General features: G+C 36.8%; 2 protein-coding genes across 2 annotated transcripts; both read left to right on the top strand.

Moving 5' to 3' along the window:
• The first annotated feature begins 1,063 nt into the window (after positions 1-1,063).
• On the top strand, positions 1,064-16,760 carry LOC146147094 (BICD family-like cargo adapter 1). Its single transcript, XM_083387915.1, has 15 exons — positions 1,064-1,375; positions 1,806-1,946; positions 5,963-6,067; positions 6,251-6,361; positions 9,499-9,615; positions 9,920-9,931; positions 10,413-10,559; positions 11,081-11,195; positions 11,619-11,780; positions 12,112-12,335; positions 13,314-13,535; positions 13,910-14,017; positions 14,527-14,631; positions 14,989-15,133; positions 15,369-16,760. Exons 1-15 carry the CDS (start codon positions 1,121-1,123, stop codon positions 15,581-15,583), a joined length of 2,184 nt encoding a protein of 727 aa, XP_083244041.1. The 5' UTR covers positions 1,064-1,120; the 3' UTR covers positions 15,584-16,760.
• Positions 16,761-18,819: 2,059 nt separating this feature from the next.
• On the top strand, positions 18,820-21,489 carry LOC146147095 (uncharacterized). The gene has a single exon (XM_083388475.1). It carries the CDS (start codon positions 18,840-18,842, stop codon positions 20,409-20,411), a length of 1,572 nt encoding a protein of 523 aa, XP_083244601.1. The 5' UTR covers positions 18,820-18,839; the 3' UTR covers positions 20,412-21,489.

A 21,489-nucleotide genomic window follows, 5' to 3' on the forward strand; every position in this document is an offset into this window, starting at 1 on the left:
GGATATAAAATGACAACTTTCAAAAGTTTATTTGGTTTGCGCCGAAATTGAAACTAAGCAAAGTAAGACAAGAGTGTAAAGCAATAAACTTACATTAATTGCTTAGTTTTAATATAGTAACAGGCCAACTAAACTTTTAGGACGCTGGTCTAGAATCCTACCACATTTTCGTCAGGGGGTTCATAGTGCTAACATTATTTGGGTTAGGGTATAAGTTAGCATTTCGGTGGGTCAAGTATTTTTTTCTATTTATTCTCCAATATTTAGTTAATCCTGGCGATTTCAACTTTGACAACCTGTTTCATTACTGTAAAGAAAAAAGTGGTAAGGTTCTAGACCAGCGCAGAAAGTTATTCAACAACAATTAGCGGTATCTTGCGCGTCAATAAATGAATTACTATTAACAACCATAAACGAACTTTTTGCGCGTTTGCCCACCGTAAGGAGTTAATTTTGTTGAGAATGATTAAAAAAACAAAATAAACTACAATTTAACCGGGAAAAATACTGGTCAAATTACCTTACTTTATTTCAATTAGTTATTGTTTAACCATGTCCAAAAGCAAAATTCACATGGTTTATCTACGTTGTTATTTACTAGAAAGACAATTATCAAGCGAAAGTCAGCAAGACGTCTGCCATTAGGTACACGGGTGCATGCGAGTTGCTTCGTAGGGAAATAACCTTGCTAGAAACTAATTAAAGAAAATTTGTGATTATGACAAAATAAACAACAATAATACACAACCTCGTCCATACGCAGTAAATATTAAAATAATGCGAGCTACGAGTTTTAGTTTAATATGTAGAAGCATACAATGTAGTGGTGTTGATAACGTGTTGTTTTATTTTGGTTGACGCGATTTCTTTTTTCTTCGGCAGTTCGAAGCTGCTTTTTTCTCCTTAGTTTAAAGGAGCGCTGTCCTTATCTCTCATCAGTCAAACTTGAATTGTGCTTAAACGGTGACTCAGGTGACTGAAGGTGGCGCAGATTTTACGTGAATGTTGTGGTAATATAACATCGCGTAACAATTAACTGTTTTTCATGATTTCACTAGTTTCAGTAGAATCAAGAAAAAACTTCCACACCATTTGAAGCATTGAGACCTTTTATTTTGATATGAAAGAGTTGTCATTGCCAGACAGAGGGGAAAAGGTGAAAATGGAAGGATTTGATATGCAGAACAATTACCATGAAATGATGCCGGCTGGTGCAATGGAAGACAGCTTGTTTCCATTTATAGGAGATAACTGTTCAACTCTTCTTTCTGATCATGCTACAAGGAATAGATCAAAAGAATACTCTTCGACATGTGATGAGCAAAGTGATTTGGAGGCAGATTCAATGCCCGAGTCCCAAATGGAGTTAACTGAGGTAATTAAAAGCAGAATTCCTAATAGGAACATAAAGCTTAACATAGTAAATAAATTATACTTTTTCCCAAGTACAAACTTTTACACATTTATATTTAAACTGTTGGATATTTTGGCAATGTTCTAGAATCCTACCACAGGGTTTAAACAATTATTAAATCAATGCACAATATTTGGGTTTCGGTGTGGGTGGGTCAAATATTATTATATTTGTCATTTAATGATAATACTTGACCAACCCGAACCCAAATAATGTGTGTTGGGGTAGGATTCTAGACCAGTGCCGATATTTTTGGTATGTAAACCACATTTTAGATTTTTCTTCCCATCTTCTTTCCCATTTATGGTTGGCTTAGCTGTTCCTTAAAAATCATTTATTGTATTGTTTTGTTATTTAGGTATTTGTAAGAATTGTATTTATTTAATTATAGGCAGATGTCTACACACAACTTGAACACAAAGAAAGAGACTTGATTCTTGCCGCTGAGCTGGGAAAGTCTCTTCTAGAAAAAAATGAGGAACTCGTACAAGACCATGAAAAGCTTTGCCAGGAGTTCCATGAAAAGATTGAGGTTTGTGTGTTTTTTTAATTCTCATCCTAGTATGCATTACAATACTATACTAGCCTAATCTTCTCAAGTTAGAAGGAACTACTTACTCCAGGGCAAGCAGCGTCATGTAATGTTAAGACATTTTCTGATGCCTAGATGGTGTTGGCTGAATAATTTATTAGTCCAACAAGGCTTACACTCGAAATGACCCCAAGGTAAGTTTAATTTGGCTGTATCACCTGCTTTCTGTTAACAAGCAGGTATATTGGTAACCAAACAACACCAACAAAAGAAAAAAGACTCATTTAAAGTAGAAAGTACTTTTTTAAATTTCCCAATTGATTGTACACAGTAGTATTGTCTATTAAATAAACTCTGTATAATTTCAAAGGTTTTCCTTTGCTTACCATGTGATTTAAAATGTAAAGTAATTTAAGTGGTATGTCTGATCCTTCAAATATATTTAATTCATTTTCACTTTAAAGGAAACACGGTTTCCTAAATCTACCAAGAGAGTCGTCATACCTTACTAGCTTGCTTTATGGGCGCCTTAGGTTATTATTGCCCAACGTGTATACGTAAACTATGAATTGACTTGTTATAAGATGAAGCACGCCCAGTAAATCGGATTGCAATTTCAAGCGTCTGAGTTACCAAATTATGAGGTTTTTGTTTGGGGCATTTAACGCACTACATTTATAATTTCTGTTTTGTTATCAATTACTTCATATAGAAAAATGTAAAATCTGTGTTATTATTAAAGATTTCTCTAATCTTCACAGTTGTGACTTTAATGATAACCATCAGTTATGATTTACTCTGTGAATAGTATTTTTTTCTGGTAAGCGTTACACGTGATGACTTGCGGGTCGCAAAGTAGCTATTAGGTTTCCATTTAAATTGCTCGCCCTGACTGATTGTGCTAATTGCGGAAGTTTAAGTCGTCAATTTGCGTCGCCAAAACGTCACCGTGTTTAGGCGCCAACGTCACCGTTTGTCCGAATTTTGTTAGGTGGCCTAGTAAGATTTCGATACAATTGTTGCGACGTACTAGGAAAAAGGCCGTTGCTGAAGTAAATTGTGCTTACGCAGTTATAAATTATTGCCAATTACGAGAGCGACTCCAATTAGCTCTAATGTTGATTGCCCTCGTCGTACCTGCGGTCGCGTGTATCAGACGCGTGTTACAGCGATGCGCTACTTTGTTATCAGTAATTATCAGGAATACCCCGTCGCAAACTCAGCGTTCGTGAACTTTTCTGCGGTCCAGCCTTTCTTAACTTGAGGTCTTATTTCTTAATAGAAACAGAAATTGCTTTGATAATTTTTTTTTATCAAGGGATAATAGAATTGTTTGGTCCCCCTTCATAATAAACATCATTAACTCGTTTTGACACGACAGAATGGATGTAGAAGTTTCTGCTTTTCAATTAAATGTTGAGGAAAAAAGTATTACTAACAGTTTGGTTTTACTTACGCTTTCAAACTTCAATCTGTTACCCGCACACGAACGATAGTGTTATACAGTACCTAGTCAACCTGTAAACGCCGTATAAAATGTAGACATAATGTTTTTTATTATCCTAAGTGTAGATTGCCCAACACACATGGTTGGCAAGTTTATCTGGATTATCGCTAAAGATGGTTTTAAGAAAGCGAGCTTAAGCGGTCGATTTAAGCCTTATCCTACTTTGTAAAATCCCTATAACACCACTGTAGTGTCGTTTTGGCATCTGTCAAACACATTTTCTAAGATTTGCACATGGACTCTTAATACACGATAACAACACATCAGATTTTTGTAAAGGGATCTTTTTTTTTCGTGTGCGGAAGTAAGCTTCACAAGACTTTGATTTGATAGACTAATAACAAATTTATGTTAACGCCTCTCGATTTAACAGTGAAATATCTTATAAACAAAGGTTTGTGATATGGTTTGTTCGTTTAGTTCCATGTATAGGTATTTTTAACTGTTTTGTAACTACAGCTCGTGTTAAGTTTTATATTTTTTAGAAGGGAAAATCAATGCAAAACGAACTTAACCAGGTCAGGCGCAACTGTTTACTCAGTAAACAGAGTCGTATTACTTTGTTTTAATGTGTTAGGCATTCCTCCTGGGCCAAAAACGCGCACCTAGGCGATATTGTTGACCTGTCTTTAAATATTATTTCTGATATGCCGGATACGCTTGCTTTTGTTGCGTGGCCATTGTCTCTGTCACAATGTCGGCGCAGATGTTATTACAGCTGCATGAATTATTTAACAAAAAACTGTTTTCCTGTATGCCGGGTATGTAATATGCTTTTTTACACCTAAATACATTTTAGGTTTTGCCTAAAATTGAAAGGGTGTATTTCAAGTTTGTTCGTTTTGTACCCCAGCGAAACTACGCATTTTGAACATAAAGTATGTTCGTGATCATCCGCATTTCGAAAGCCTCGGTATCGTATCGTTTCCATAACATTTCTCTTTTCGGGAGACCTATCAATGCGTTTAACCTTTGACACCGGGTTTCCAATAAGCATATAATAATACGGTATATAATCAACACGTATTCTAAATTAAAATGGCACGAGTAATATATTGCAACAGCCAGTCAACAAGCTTGCGCGCATGCTTTAGAGATATTCCACTTCTCATCTGCTTTTCCATTACGAGGGCCATTAAGAGGCCCTCGACAACCCCTCATATGATGGAAGAACGTGGACTTCTCACGAGTCATAAGAGAGCTGGTCCGTTTGCCGCGATCAATGACCGCATTATTTCACCGTATTGAAAGCGGATGTGAGAATGTGTAATGTAAACTGCAATATGTGTGGCATTTAAACTCCCATTCGCTAAAACCAAAACGTTTTGATTTTTTGTTTAGGTCTAAACTTTTGATATGAAAAGCATTTTTTATCGCAACGCGTTTTCTTAAAAGGCTCCGAAGGACACTAAACGTAATTGCGCCGGGTACAGCTAGAAGTTTGTTACGGGTCCGTAGGTGTACAATAACATTACTTGTGGCGGCCTGTCGTTAGTACTTTTCGTATTGATATTATATTAGGTTTTACTATGTTGCAACTTTGTTTTCTTATTAAATTCTTTAAGGACTTGTAGCAGCAAAACAAGGTTCTCTTTGAATCAAACTTGTAATTAATTTCCATAACTAAACTTTTCTTATTTTTTAAGTCCGTTCCGCGATAAAATTTCAGTTTTATAGCGATCCGCGATGCAAAAAAGGTTGCCAACCCCTAATTTAGAATATATTTTTTCTTGATTCGTTTTAAAATATATTTGTTGAGACCTATTTGAAATGTACTGTGTATGTCAGAAAATTCCATAAACTTGCCCAAACTTTTTTTAAAGCCTTGGCACTTTTTTCAGTCTAAATAACATAGCCTCTTACGCTTATTGCTCAAAATGAAAGTCCGCATAGTTTGGTAAACAGTATATCCGATAAATTTTAAGTTTAATAATTTACAGTTGTGTTAGTAAAATTGCTCTTACCTGGACCACACTGTTTTGGCGACTGACTGAGGTGCGAATACGTCACAATGGTTGCCTGCAGAGATCAGTGTTTGGGTCGAATATTTAGGGCCTTTTTGTACATCATTCGGTCACCACCCAAACTATTACCCGAAGTGAATAAAACAATCCGTTTTTTGTATAAATCCAACTACTGTGACCATTCTGGTATTCAGAAAAAACAAACATAATGTACCTCACCACATCCACAAAAAAGTCGGTTTTGGCCGTTGGTCCTATTGTAAAACTATACAGAAGTGTGGTCATTGAAAGTATTTTTAAATATTCTGTTACCACTGAAGTGAACATTGTGTGTTGGCGTACTTATTATATTCTGATACATCGTCAACAAAAAATATGTCGATCTTTAGAAAGGAAGTTCCGTGCTTAATGTAAACCTCAGGCTGGACAGTAAATATATAACTTAAAATTTATTTAGATATTTCGCGTTATTTAACGTGTAAAAGAAAGCCTTTTATGAGTGAATTGATGACAATTAAGTTTATTTTATTATGTTTTTTCTTCAGGCTTTAGAGCAAGAAAAATTCGAGTTACGCCAGCGGTTGGAATACAAAACGAGCGAATGCGAGACCAACGCTTTGCAACTCAATGGCGACATCATGCGAACACAGGTAAATAACAATCCGTAAAAGTTTGATAATGTATTGACGTCTTTACTGATATAATTTGGGCACGATAAAATGAAGAATAATTTATATCCATCATTTGCGTGATACTGCGATTTAGTTGGTTGAAAGTGTGGATAGCTTACAGGCATGTTGTATCATTTATTTTAACACTTGCTATGTTCACAGGAAGAGTTGCAAGAACGAAAAGCGGTGTTGGCCGCCACCGAGCGAGAGAAAACTCGGGCTATCGAAGAACTGACCGAACAGAACCAGAAATTATTAACGCAACTGCAGCTGGTGAGTCATTATTGGGTAGCAAATAAAGTTGAATTAGAGCAGGGATTCTTAAACTGTTTCTACCGCGGACCCTTAAATTTATTTAGTTTTTCGTCGTGTGGACCACGCTAGGCAAAAAATTGACGTCATAAATTGACTTTACAATACAAATAGATTTCATAAATCTGCTGATTACGGTTCAAAAAGGTGAAAGAGAAATGAAGTTTAAATACATTCAGTGTAAAAACATTTTATGCTCAATTAGACTGTTTTCTTTAAAAAATTAATTACTTCTTGGATATACACTAATATTTCAATTAGGCTTTCATGGGCACCCTAAAACTCGTTCACGTACCCCATGGGGTCCATGTACCCCAGTTTAAGAACCCCTTGGGTTAGAGTAAATATGAACATGAATGGGTACAAAAAATATTACCTTCGCAAGTCATCGGCTTTGGTGTTTAACCCCACAAATCGAAATTGTACTCAAAATTGAAATGGTTGTTGTCTCCTTAAAACTTAGTCAACAATAACAATTACGCAGCTCAGTAATGTCGAATTGAGATTAGGTTTAGCAATCGGTCGTATTATGGTACAAACATAATTTGTCCTGTGGTCGTCTTTTATTCACAGCTATAACAAATTGCAAATTAAATAGTCGTAAAAATAGTCCTTCAAAAAGGCACACAAATTTCCCCAAGCAGATAAATGCCGAAAGATTTATACGGTATTTAGAAGATTGCGGACGTCAAACAAATTTTTTGGAAAAATAACGACAAACCCAAAAAAGTGTATGTTTTTCGCGCATTTACAACAAACACATTAGAATAATGTGGAGAAAAATTAACAATATAATACACCGGAAAATTACCAATTTAGCAAACTCTTGCAAGTGAGGAACTGAATTCATACGCTAAAAATTTACAAACTGATTTTTGCCGTATGTTACAATCATAGTTGATGAATAGCTTAATATATATTTAAAACGTTTAACCCTCGCCTAATATTTTTTATCAACTCTGTAATTTTATATCCTTTGTAAAGGTCTTCCTTTTTACCCCGCTGTGAGCGCTTAGCCTTGCGTAAACAATTACCTCTGAGAAAAAGCGGAGATTTCAAATCGCCCGGCGACCCAAATTATCATGCGCATTTTGCGACATACCTTTTAGGGCGTAGCGAAAAAAATAGCATAATAATCATTTTCTGAGCATCTTATTGCATAAAAGCTTCGGGTAGCCACCAGCCAACAATCGTTTGTGAGAAGATCAGGTTGCCAACCAAGTTAGGCCGATTTCCCGTGAGGTTTGTGGCTTAGGAATTCAGCTGCTTCTCACAACGCCATTGCCAAACGCTCCTATGCGACGCAACTAACGGTTCATATAGGGATAACGGTTTTGACTGATTGTACGCATGGGAAGCGTTACGCAGCTTGACAAGCACGGCTTGTGTACGATAGAAAAGTTTGTTTTGTAAAAAGCTGCCTCTGCTTTTGGCAGCGATGTGTGTGTGTCTGTTTCAATCTAATAATTCCTAAACCACGTGTAAGCAGGGTCAGCATATGTTTGCTTTGCTCTCAAACCGAGCGACATATCTCTGCTGGTAGCTATAGCTGTGTGCTGAGATAAGTTTTCGCGCTTGTGTACGTCATACCGCCGCGTCGTGATATTGGAAACGCAATTTTTTTTTCGGAAAGAACAAATCGTGGACAGTTATTGAGTTTTTGGCTGGCTGTTTGAGGCGGAAGCTCTTACTGCATTTTGTGCATTCCGCAAGCTATTGTGTATTCCTCGCGTGACTGTTACTTTGACTCGGAAAAGAGGACTTAACAATGGTAAGGAGTTTTTTAATTTCCTGATGGCAAGAAAAAATAGTTTTGGGTACAGTTTTGGTCAGTACCGTGACACTTTTAATGACTCATTCGTAATTTGCTTGTTTGTTGTGTATTGAAGTGTTGCATTGATTGATTGCGTTAGTTTGCTGGAACTGTACCACTGTTTCCAACGATTAGTTTCAATTTTCACGAAAGTTATAAAAGTAGTTATAGTAATCTGCAGGCAGCAATACACAGCATTTTTCACAATTTATAAAAGTGCGCCGCTGTGACTAATGCTTAATGGTAAAGATAGACTGGCAGCAGCTTTGTCAATAGCGTTAAGTGTAATTTTTTTACTAATTCCTCTGCTACAACAGTTATCTTTCGGTTTGTTTTACTTCAGACTTTAGAGTAACAGTTTTTTAAAAGTTGGATCTCCGTTATATATTTGAAATCCTATAAGAAGGTTTATATGTCTGAAGTTTGAAGTTTATGTTACAGAGCGACTTGCTTTTTTTTGCCATATCAAATTCATATTGGTCGCTATGAAATAATAAGTTCACAGCAATTGGTAACAAACACCTGCAAATTGAGTTGCGCTATAAAAACCGCCTAATCTGCTCTCATAGATTGTCAAATGCCGGAAGTGTGCGACGTCACTCTATGACGCTTCATTAAAACAGATTTGTGGAGCGCTGCTAGAGCGAGCATTGTTGTCAAATAAGCCTTGTTGATGAAGGAAGGTTTTTGAATAGCTGGTAACTCAAGATTCTACGATAGTGTTTAGTTACTGCTAACAACTATTAGTGCTGTTTGGGTTGTTGGCTTGGCTGTGTGCTACTAACTCACACCTGTATGTACCAGTCAGATTGGACGCGCCATGTGATAATTGCAGTGCGTCTATAGCACCATAGTAGGCCTAGTTAAGAATTACTTTGACATGAAATTGAAAGTGTTTTAGGTGTGGTGATCTGAATGAAATCAAGGGCAGTAAATTTAAGTGGTTGTTTAAACTCTGTGTGAACCCAAGGGCTGCTCTGCTGAGAAGGTACAAACCTGATTGAAACTGCGACTGTAGAATTGTAGATTGCTGTGCAAATAACATTTGAGATGTCAGTGAAGCGAAAGTAGTTCAAACACGGTAAAGTAAAGTGTCAGCTTTTCATTCAAAGACTTGCGTGATTTATTCAAGTGAAATTATCTAATCACAATAAAGCTGTAAAACGTGTTAAGTAAGTTGGCAGTAATTCAGATTTTGTATGGGCTGGAAATATGTGACAAAAATGCATTTTAAACTTATATATTCAAGATCGCTGTTTAATTTTCGCGTGTTTCATCAACCTAGGCCTCTGATGCCGAGCAACATCTTTCTGCTCAAGTTCAGCAACTTAGAAGAGAGTTTCTAGAAAGATCCAATTCAGCCACAAGCAAGATTCTGCAACTGGAGAACCTTAAAGAGGAGGTAAGAATTTCAAGGCACTAATTTGTTTGTTTTGCTTGGTCTAATTTTCTAATATCACGAACAATGCAACACTGTGCTGAACTGGAAACATAAAAAATTGTTATAATCTTACAGTAAACATAGTAGTGCTGCTACAGCCGCTCTTTAGGCGATGCTAACAATTCTTGGAACTTATTAAAATGCTTTAAAATACAAAACGCTCATTACTTTACATCAAAAACGTCGAACTTTCGAAACAAAAATTAATATTACTTTCAACTGATTTTTTGTATTTTTATTTTCATGCTTTTTACAAACAAAATAGTACGAAGCCAAGGTAAGGGTGTCCAATGTGTGTAGATTCAATGTTTGTGTTGTGCAAATATTGTTTACATCAGTAACATGTTCTTTTTAACCTTAGGTTAGTCAGCGATTAACGTTTCCACTTTCGGTAGCCTTTGGCTTGAAACAAAGTAAATTCATTTGTTTAGCTGTAAATATGCCAAACAACGTAGAGCATAAAGCTATAGCAACTTGCAATATAACAAACAACAATAAAACAAGTTTAGTATGTAGATAAGTAGACGACTCATTAGATTCTTATTTAGATAACCTCTTTGAAATGTTAAACGTTGTTTCGCCGAACATTAATTAACAACAATTGCTGTTTGGTAGCCGACACCATGCATTACCCACTAGCATTATGGCGTTGTGTCTATATTGACCTTATTTCTTAGCCAAACATGCCGGTCGTGTATTTCCGAGTCACCGCCCAACAATGTGTAAGCCAAAAATTACCATTTTTTTTCGCCGTACAGATCCAGCAAGGCTCTGCTACCCGCGTAGAGCTGGAGTCCCACTACGGAGCCATGAAGGACGAAACCATTCAACTGAGAGAGGAGCTAACATCGGCCTCGGAACGCGTTCACCAACTGGAACGCCAACTCCACGACCGCGAGAGAGAGGTAAAGAGCCGACGGTTTCTTCGTTTAAGTTTATTGCCGACTTTGTTTGAATATAGGACAGCTTTAAGTGCTGGCTTTTTAAATGCGATTTTTTGATTGAAGTCTTTATAAAACCAACACGATTGCAGACAATAGTAATGAAATAACGGTTTGCCGGTATGGTATGCATCAATAAATCGGTTGTTTAATTGGTCGTTTGTTTACCGACTAACAAGCGGTAAAACAACAAAAAGCAAAACATTCTACTATTAAACCATTTGCTATACAAAACCAGAAATTTTGTTTACTGTAGAAATAACAGTTTACCGGTACGGTATGAATCAACCAGTCGTTTGTTTGGTCGCTTGCTTACTCACTAACAAATACACTGACCACTAAACCGTTAGCTATACAAAACGAGAAATTTTGTTTACTTCAGCAGTGAAAAGCTCAACCACCAATAGTTCAAGTTTATAGTTAGGTGTTTTCATAAACTGTTTTTACCATATTACTTGACAAAATTGTATTATATTTCTTTGCAGCTCAAGCGAGTTGTTGTGGAGCTGAACGACGCGCATGCCTCGAATCGGCAACTTCAAACTAGGGTCGACGAACTGAGGGAAGAAATATCTATGCAAACATCTTTTGCCTCGAATGGTAAAATTGATTTGATAATTATATTTGGATTGAATAAACCGATGGGTGGGCTAATATAGGTCTTTAAAAATTGTCCAGCTTTAGTATATACTTCAAGTAGCTTTGCGACAACTGCTAGCACGCCATGTGTAAAACGTCGAATGAAAAACTTTAGTAATAATATTAATTGTAAAGCTAAAGCGTTAGAATATTACATTTAGTGAGAAACAAGAGATTTGGTTTGTATCTTTTGTAGGCTACATGAAAGTACAACATAAATTTTGTTGAAATTTATCATGAAAGTACAACATAAATTTTGTTGAAATTTATCTTGTCGAACGATTTTTATTCCTAATTTATAACAAAAATATATTGTCTATTCAATCTTTTTTCGGGGTTGTGGCAATTGATTTCCTCAAAATCAAACTGTTTTACATATTTTAGCGAACTCAAATTCACTTCTTTCCGAACTGGAGGAATCCGGCTTCGAGCACGGAGTTTTCGACTTTCGGTCACCCGTGACGTCAAACACCGATGACGTCATTGAAAACCAAGAAAACTATGACGACATCAAGCAGGTAAGTCGACCATCGACTGTGTTGCCAAGTTCACTCACTTGTATTGATTAGATGGCGATGTTGGTTCAATTTGTCGCTAAGTGCACTTAGTTCCTTTGTTATAAAGCAACGGTTCGATGAATGTTGTATCCTGTTGTAGAGGCGAGAATTTAAAACGAAGTCGAGTTATTTATTTTTATACAATGTGGAGTACGCTTCGGCTTGTTGCATTCCCGTGTTCGTAATCGTCTGAACTGTTGTAAACTATAGATGTAGAACGTGGTGTGTAGTATGTAGATTGACGTGTAAGCCAATAACTGATGTGGTGGTAAAGGTACGGTGCCTCTTTATCACATGACGTGGTTTTCGGTGAAGTATAGAATTATGTAATTCGCATTTAAAATACGCACCGCACTATTGTTCTGACTTTCTCCCGTTTCCTTCAACTCTCGTCACCCTGGTGACACGGATTCTTCCGCAGACGGAACTCTCGACTGACCCGGACTGGACCAAATATGGCGACGAAGTCGACACCGACGTGACCTTACGGTGCTACAAGGCACTGATGAATGGGGTCAATAAATGTCACCACCAGCTTTTTGAGGTTGACCGAAACACACGTTTGCAGTTTTATTTTCTGCTCATGCAAATAACACGTTTCTTTGCGCTGTTTTTGCTGTGCGACAACCAACATTTAATTTTTCTATTTGGGTGAATGTTTTTACCATTCTTTTAATCTCTAATTCAAACCTTTTCTTTAAAACAAATAACTTTCATGCTGTAACGCAATTGGCATTTGTTAAAATATCGTTTTTTGGCCAACTTAATTACAGATTTTACTTGAGACAAAAACGACAATCAACCGAAATAATTTTCACACATTTTCGTAATAACTTTTCAAACCAAGCATCCCACACAGCGTGCATTTTGCAAACTAATGAATTGTTGCATATCACTCACAGGCAATTTCACCAGTCAAAATCATGAAAAAACAAACTCAATTTACAATTTTTATGCATGTTTAAGCGTATGTAAAACCGTGTGATGCATGCTTTACGTACGATGATGCTTGTGCATTATACATGTTAAAATCTGTTATCTTTGTTAGGAATGTCCGGTACGTCTAAATTTATTCCATTCTGATAGCATCGATTTTAACGAAAAGTCGTACCCTTTTGCCCGATAAGAAATACCGTCATTAAAAACAAAATTGGCTATTTAGAATTCTAGCGACGTTGACTGAACTGCACATTTTAATTTGGTATGAAATCGGCACCTATACTGTCTTATTATGTGGTGAGTACCGATACGACCACTTGCCATCGCCTGATCGGACATCCCTAATAGTCGTCAATTATTTTGTGACCGAAAACTCACTTTGCATGACAAACTTCATCTGTTTTGAGTAATTACTGTTGTGTGATTAAGCAAAATGACGGTAAAATTTCTAGGAACGGGTTATGAATCCAATCGCAAACGCGACCAATTTGTACCAGGTTAAATGCTCTGACATTTGCACGTGAAACTTGGTCGTTTAGGTGGTTTTGGTTTCATGCGACAACATCAAATTTCACGATTTCAGCTCAAGCAAGACATGTGGGAAAGTTACCAGCGGGTTCAGACCGTGTCCACCTGTCTGCGTTCTTTCGTACACAAACAAAGCGGAGACCTGCCGAAAGTAAACGGCGCCGTTCCCCTTCAACTCGAAGAAAATCGCCCAATATCGCCCACCAGTGGCGGCGCTAACCTGTCGAAAGCGATAGACGAGTTGTCATCGCTTGCCCAAGAAGCGGTAAAAGTCAAGGTTGGTTTCTTTGAATGTGACTGCAATTTCTACGTGGTTGTTTCAAGCTCTGAAGGAATTCCAATTTAAACAAGTGGTCGTGTATCTCGTGAAACATCAGTGAATCATTTTGTTTAGATATTTAATTAAACGCTTACTTTAAAAAACGCTGGCCATTTTAAACATAGATGCAGCCTGTAAGTGCATTAGGTTAATTACTTTCGTGTTTTTATTTGTTTGACACTTCCTTCAAGCCTTGTCAAATCCAAGGAATGTATATACCTATTTGTGATAAAAACAAACATTTGCCTGTCTTACAATTATTTGTGTCATTTATTTAATCTGGTAGTCGTAATGATTTAAAAAACTTAAAAAACAACGTTTGTGAATTTTAGGTTTTATGTGAATCGCCCAGCAGCGACATCGTGCGAATGCTGAAAGAAAAGAGCAACGCAATGATGCAGGAACGAGACGAAGCTGTCGCCACGAAGAACATTCTGGAGGTAAAATTGCGGTGTGTAATGGTGTGAGGTGAAGTGATCCAAGCATGTTCAGATACGGTGTATTTTTACTCCGCAATATATGGCTTTTCTATATACGTTTGTGTTTATAGATAGATTTTTGGGATACTCGATTTGTAATGTGGGCCGCGGCGTAAAGGTAAATATAATTTGTTATACGTGCCACACTGAAATGTCTTGGGAGAACTTATTGTATCCCTTTAATGAATAAAAGGTTCCCAGTAACTCCTTGTTCACTTAAAACGATTTATAGAAATTTTGCGAAAATATTGCGTTGCAACGTAGGCAGCGGCAATAGCGCAAATCTCAAATAAAGAAAAAAAATGTTTAAATTTGTGGCAAAACGACCGTGTATGCTCCACTGAAATGTGGCGCTTTGGTACAGCCGCTTGTATCCTATTAAGTAGTAAACCTTGTCGGTTGTGCTGTGTCTCGGTGGACAAGGTGTTATTTTGTCGGGCCCATTTTCACCCGGGTGTGTTTGCGCTCAGGTCAACCTTGCGCGCGCCAAAGTTGATCTGATGTCGGTCAACAGCCAGTTGCTCGAGGCCATTCAACAAAAACTGCAGCAGCAGAAGGAGTTGGAAGCATGGCAGGTGCGTTTGAAACTTTGGTGACGCTTAGCGCAGCATTAACTGTATAATACAGCGAAGCAAATATCTGTTTTCGGCGCTCGTCTGGAATTCTACCACAGCGTTGAAACAACTATAAAAGCAACGCACAATATTTGGGTTAGAGTGTCGGTTAGTGTTTGTGTGCGGGTTGGTCAAGTATTTATATTTAATAATATTGCTTAACCAACCTTCTTAAACCCAAACGCTAATTAGCACCCTATCCCAAATATTGTTCGTTGTGGTAGGATTCTTGACCTGCGTCCTATTTTCCTTTAGTGGTGTCCGATTATTTCTGAACGATCTGCTTTCATTTTGCAATGGTTGTTTGTTTTATTGCAGGACGACATGGAGCACATGATACAGAAGGCGTTGGTGGAGCGAAACAGCGTCAACAAAATGAAAAGGACTCAGCAACAAAGCTCTGAACCCCCTCAGCCTGCACGTTCCTCCTGGTTTTCGTTTCGGAGAGCCAGAAATCCGTCGGGTGTGTTTAAATTTCAAAACATAAAGACGTCACCTTAAACGGCATCTAACGGCTAGTTACTGCCTATTGAGTTGCGGTATGTTTTTCATAATGTTCGGAGTTCGTGGTCAAACGTACAGTATTTATAAAATACCACACAGAAATAAAAATTGGTATTTTTTTGTCTGAAAAAACAAACATACTTTATTTTCAGGCCTTCAGCGAATTATTATTAAAGGTGTCCCTTTCCTTGCAGGAGAGTCTGCGAAAACGGCCACGTCATCAGGTAGTGACGTCACTTTGAGCAACTCTGGTGCCGCGTCGCCCGCGTCCGACCGCAAGTCGACGAACGGGTGTGATCCCGCCTCAAGCCCAGCCCCCAACCGGTTCACACAGTGGCTGAGGCGAAAACAGCCAGAAGAACCCCCTGTTCCTAATGACGCAATGCTGGATGACGTCACTCCAATCTGATTCGGTTTCAGTTTTGGAACGATTCGACCGCTGCAAGCACAGGGCCGTTAATGCCCTAGGTGGAACTAATGACGTCACCAGCTCGTTTGTCCATTTTGCTCGGCCATTGATTTAGTCCCGATTGCCCAGAGCCTACGCGCAGATGCACATCTTGTGCTTTGCTGGTCTGGCATGCGATTGGACGTTAAATTGTTACCAGGAAAATGGACGTGCGACACCTGCGTGCAGGAAGAGGTGTAGGAAGCAAGCTGAGAACATAAGGTCTGCTGTTCGAGTGCTTGTATTTGTAACGAACCGCACTTGGTTGGTGTTGTACACTGTACTGTACACTTTTACAGGGATGTCTGATTATATTGGCTGTTGATTCTCTACTGGATAGCGGCATTATTCTGCATAACTCCGGTATAGACAAATAAGTTATAAGAATGTCTTATTCAACACTGCTACAAAGTTGCAAACAGTTATTTTAACTAGAACAAATCTAACCAGTTACTTTATTTGCTTTATATTTATTGGGCAACAAATTAATGGTCGAATATCCTTACTGACTGATTTGTTGCGACAGGGATCTAAAATTTTTTCGTATTATCCTATTTTAAAAAAATATATTTTTTTTTAAGTATGGGAAGTACCACCATTTTCAACTTGTGACGTAATACCAGGAATATTCCTCTGACTCGATATGATTGAGAATGGTTTTCGTTTTGTTTGGCTGTTGATATTCCATTAACAACTATTTCGCAATAGTGTCGCAATCTTTTTTGGTTCTTTCATTACGTAATGTTGATTTTATTTTATTTTGCACACCAATCGACTCCTTTATTTTAACTTTAATACACGCTGCTTCAGTATTATGCGTACACTCGAAGACAAAGCTTCTAAGTATTTTATAGTTCAAACGAGACGACATGCATCAAATATAAAACGATGCGGAATTACATCGATTATATAGTTTTTACCACAGTATTTTGGACGAAACAACCTTGCACCATGATTGTTGCTGCTCCTTTCTGGTAAATACTATTTTGCGGGTTTTCGACGAGTTGTGCTGAAATATATTTTTCCGCTTTCTTTTTCTTTAAAATTACTGTAGAATTTTATTTATGAAATGCCGCAGATATACCATGTGCCTGTGTTAAACAAAATAAAAACTTGATTTGAACCTTGCAGTGTTAAAGAATTGCTTCAAAAACTACTAAATGCACTCTATGCTAAATTAGTGACGTAGATAAATAAAGCAGTTTTAGAGTTCACACTTCTAAAGGTCGTTTGACGTTCAGGACCAAACCCTTTTATAAATTTCTTTTTTGGCTGATATAACTATGCGTTTGTAGCTACAAAAATCCTAAAACACACGATAACGATGGAGTAAACTTCTGTACATTGGTAAAACATTAATACATCTTTAACAGGAAAGGATGAAGCTCGAAATGTTGAAGTCAAATTAATACAAGAAGATTAGCCTCATTAGCGTAAAAGATTTGCTCAGTTTTAAATTTTGGCAAACTGAGACCTCACCTGAAAGCTGTAATGCTTGTCAAAACAGTTTTATTGAAATATAATAAAACCAAATCCCAAAATATCGACAACCAGCGCTACATACCAGGCGGCAAGTTTTGCACTAGTTTTCCCACAATTGAAACGCCAAGAACTGCCCTTTTCGCCTTTCAAATATGAAACTCAAAATCAAACTTCGCGATTTAAGGTAAAAGTCGCTTTTGCCATTAAGGCCCGTCGTGTAGTTGACTGAACCAAAGATTTCCGACAGAGATATTTCTCTTTTTAAATAAAGGGTGAAGTTTTTCATAACTAAAATAATTAAAAACGGTTTTCTGGTTTAGTATACAGTCGTCATACAAAGAGCTAAACTTAATGTTTGATCACATTTTATCAAACATATAAGCCATTGGTTCTCAACCTTGTTTTCACGGCCCATTTACGTTGCAAAACAATTTTGCGGCCAAATTAATTTTTATGAAAGAAAAACTGTAAAATAGGTTTAGAACAAAACACTGCAGAACATATTTCAAAACAGATTATTTATTCAACCGCACATTAGTGCGATACTTGCGGCTGAACAATAAAACCATTATTCCTGTAAAATTAAATATAGTGACTACAATGAAACTAATTATACCTTTTTTAAATCGGTCAGTGGCCTACCTCAAATCAACGACATATAAAGATGTCGTTGCTCAAATGTTGTTATGGCCCACTAGTGAGCCATGGCCCACTTGTTGAGAACCGCTGATATAAGCAAAGCGAAATAGCTGTTTACTCAAGGAAGTTTACCAAAACGTTATTACAGTGAATTAACACGTCAACATCCTTAGGAGTGGGGTAAACAGTTCTGAACTTGACCATATTATGCACGTTAACAATTTCTTTAGAAAGCAACAAGTTATGAAAATTTAGTTATAGTCATTTGTTTCTTCATAAAATTGTTTGTTTGAATATATGATTAGTTAAAAAGTTACGATTAAAAAGCTTTTAACATTATTTCTGATTTTTTTCCACACCCCAAAGTTTGACGTTTTATTGATGTAAACATATTATTTTAACACGGAAATTGTATTCGTTTTTATTCTTTTAAAAATAATTTAGAATGTTTAATACTGTGTTTTATCGAACTTTATTGGATTGAATGTGCAGTATGTTAGGAGTTCTAAATATAAAGGAATCTTAGCCCAGATTGGAAACTTTGTGTATACTGCACGGAACGTGCTCACTCTAACCAAACATTTTAATCATAGCTACCAGTGTTCTATAGTGCTGCGTACACAATTAAACGTAAAAGTAGCCAAAATGGCAAATGTTGTTGCTTGAATCAAGACAATTTTAGAACCTAACCCACTTTTGTTAAATTACACTCTTTAAATACCAATTTTCTTGGCGCTGGTCTAGACTCCCTACATAGTGTTCGAACAGTCATGAAATCAACACTTGATGTTTGTGTTATGGTATAGGTTAGCGTTTGAATGTGGGTGTGTCAAGTATTATTATTTAAGAATATTATGCTTAACACACCCAACCCTAAAAGCTAACCTGCAACTTAGGCAATTTATCAAATAATGATTGTTGTGGTAGGATTCTAGACCAGCGCCTTTTTCTCACTTTTATGATGACAGTCTGACATTAAAAATTTGGCAATGTCTAAATCAATCTCATTTCCATAAGTTGGCCTATTGGTTAATTTTGTTTTTATTTTGTACTGTTATCTTCTATTTGTAGTTTAGGGAATTTAAATTTTGCCAAAATGGCGCAAAGGCAGGGTGTAATGTATCATATGGATGGTATTGAGGCTGCCAATGACAGAGACTGGTTGAAGGCTCTTTCGTTCTTTCAACAAGTTGATCCACCATCCTCTGCTGTAATATTTAACATTGGAATGTGCCACATGCAACTTTCTAATTTTAATGAAGCTGCTTCTTCATTTGAACAGTGTACAATCAAAGATAGATATTTCGCTGCCGCACATTTTCAGCATGGCGTAGCACTTGCCCATTTAAAGCAGTATAGTCAGGCGATCGACAAAATGTCAAACGGCCTTGAAGCCATGAGGGGAAACTCTGCAATTGACTATAAGCAACTGGGAATGAAATATAAATTGTTTGCATGCGATGTTCAAATGAATATTGGTGTATTGAACTTGTTTAATGAAAACTATTCCAAAGCAGGTGAATGTCTTGAAAAAGCAGTTGTTTTGCCAAGGGATGAGAACAAGCATTTCTACATAAACAGCGCTCTTGATGCGTTGACCAATCAGAATTGGAACTATTTTGGTGACGATGTGCTTCATCGTCTGGTTCAACTGCCTTTGAGTTGCTTTTTTGCCCCAAGCAAGTCGAAAATGGATGGAATAAAAACCAAATCTAACTTTCGACAGAATGCAAAAGTTGTTTCAGCCACTGATGACACATACTCTTTTGTTGGATTCGTTGGTCCTCGAAAGTTAAATAAAGACAGACAGAATGATGGCATGGATAGTGTACCCTCCACCAACGCGAATGCACCTCCTCCTTTGCCAACAATGGCTCCACCTCGAAAGTCAACTATAAGGTCATCTTCACCGAACACTGCTCCTCCTATGCCTACAACTGCTCCACCTATGCCTACAACTGCTCCACCGAAACTAAATAAAGGAAACTCTTCCCCGATGAAACAATCTGGTAATACGAACAGGCAACTTGATTCTAATGGTGATTCTCTGCCCTTGTCCAACAAAGCATTTGCTCAAGAGTTGACTCAATTCACAAAGCCTAAACCCTCTAGTAGGCCGCCACCTCCAAACAAACAAAGCTTTAGTCACAGTGTTCAATGTAATTTAACCCTGAAAATCAATCTATCTAAAAAGAAGATAAATACTTACCAGGATTTTTTGGAAGCTCTTACAACCAAATGCTTTGATGCCCAAAAAAATATTTCCAGTGGCTCTGCAAACATAAAAATGTCTTCTGAAGATAATGCAAAAGGAACAAATTCTCAAATTAATGAAAACACATGGAGGGAGGTTTTTCTCCAAGCGGTTAGAAATAAAGTTCTTAACGTAACCCTAAATTTAGAAAATCAGACTTTCCCAAATCCTACTTTAACTACTAAACCAGCTGTCAGTGCAAAACCAAGTCCCACCAACAAAAACTGCATTCCAAAGCCAACATACAAGTCTATGCCTTCCCCGACCCCAGATGATGAAGATTTGTATGTTGATGCAAAGGGAGCAGGAAATGTGCAAGAGGAATCAGAAGAAAGTGTCTATTCCGATGCAAATTACAGTGACCAAAATCAGGAAAAATTTTACACTTCCACTGTACTGCCTAGGTTTAGGTGACTATTTAAAATTTCTAATTTGAAAACAAGTATATATAACCAAGAAAAACATTTTTTATTTATATTTTTTTTGAAAAATTGTATTTTTATTGAAGGTTCTTTTTTGTGTATTCCTAAAAAACATTCTATTGTTCAAAACCTTTACTCCACAACTTTTTAAAAGTATTGTTGAGGTACGATATAATTTTATATTTCCTGCAATTTTTAACAAGACATACATTATTATTATTTGTTTTGATTAAGTGCATTTTTCTGTAAATATGTTTTGCAATACAGCAGGCACAACACATCTGGCACCATTTCTTTTTTATTTGTGTTTGAAGTTTTCGTATCTTTTTAACCTGTCATGTTATGCAAGTAAAGAAAGGTATGTTGATTCATCAGGAATCATGGCCACATTGAAGTTCAATTGTGCTGTCAGCAATTGCTATTAAAATTATTTACCGTATATATATGTCAGTGTAAAGGTGCTTTACACATGCTGAAAATCTAGGGCAAACTTTAGCACTATGCCACATTATTCAGCTTGTAACATTATTTTGATTTATTTGAGCACTCTGCTTCAATATCATATTTAAACATGTTATGTAACTAACTTTGTTGTAAACAAGAACAATCTCAATCAATTTATTTCGAATTGTTATTAGGGGATAATATAAAAATTATTCAGGTTCTTGAATCTAGGTATCATAATATGCATAACTGTCAGTTATAGACTGGGATATTGGGGCCTCTTTAATACTTGCTTAAAACCAATAAGTTGCCTCTTATACAAACCCATTGCCTTGTTTCAAATCAACTGATCTTCTTTTGTCTTAGTGTATATCTCTAGTGTTTTTGTCAGGTTAAATATATGTTTATTTTGGTCTTATCATTGCCTTATTAGCGTCAATTAAACCTGATTTAAACATTCGAGATGTATATAATTTGCCATTGTTCTTTTTATAGCCAAGAAAGCCTCTTACAAACTATACACCTTGTATTATTTTATAATCTGTCACCATGCTACACGTTTCATGCAATTGTGATTTTTTTGTGCAATATTTGTTATACAGTGTTCATTTTTACTGATATTCCAG

This window comes from Ascidiella aspersa, chromosome 4 (assembly GCF_963924565.1).
Source record: "Ascidiella aspersa chromosome 4, kaAscAspe10.2, whole genome shotgun sequence".
Classification (NCBI taxonomy): domain Eukaryota; kingdom Metazoa; phylum Chordata; class Ascidiacea; order Phlebobranchia; family Ascidiidae; genus Ascidiella; species Ascidiella aspersa.

Bases quoted from the DNA above. Each gene is read 5' to 3' on its own strand.
- LOC146147094 (XM_083387915.1), top strand. From the start codon at position 1,121: ATGAAAGAGTTGTCATTGCCAGACAGAGGGGAAAAGGTGAAAATGGAA. The intron at 1,376-1,805 runs GTAATTAAAAGC...ATTTAATTATAG, and splicing joins CCCAAATGGAGTTAACTGAG to GCAGATGTCTACACACAACT. The intron at 13,536-13,909 runs GTTGGTTTCTTT...TGTGAATTTTAG, and splicing joins AAGAAGCGGTAAAAGTCAAG to GTTTTATGTGAATCGCCCAG.
- LOC146147095 (XM_083388475.1), top strand. From the start codon at position 18,840: ATGGCGCAAAGGCAGGGTGTAATGTATCATATGGATGGTATTGAGGCT.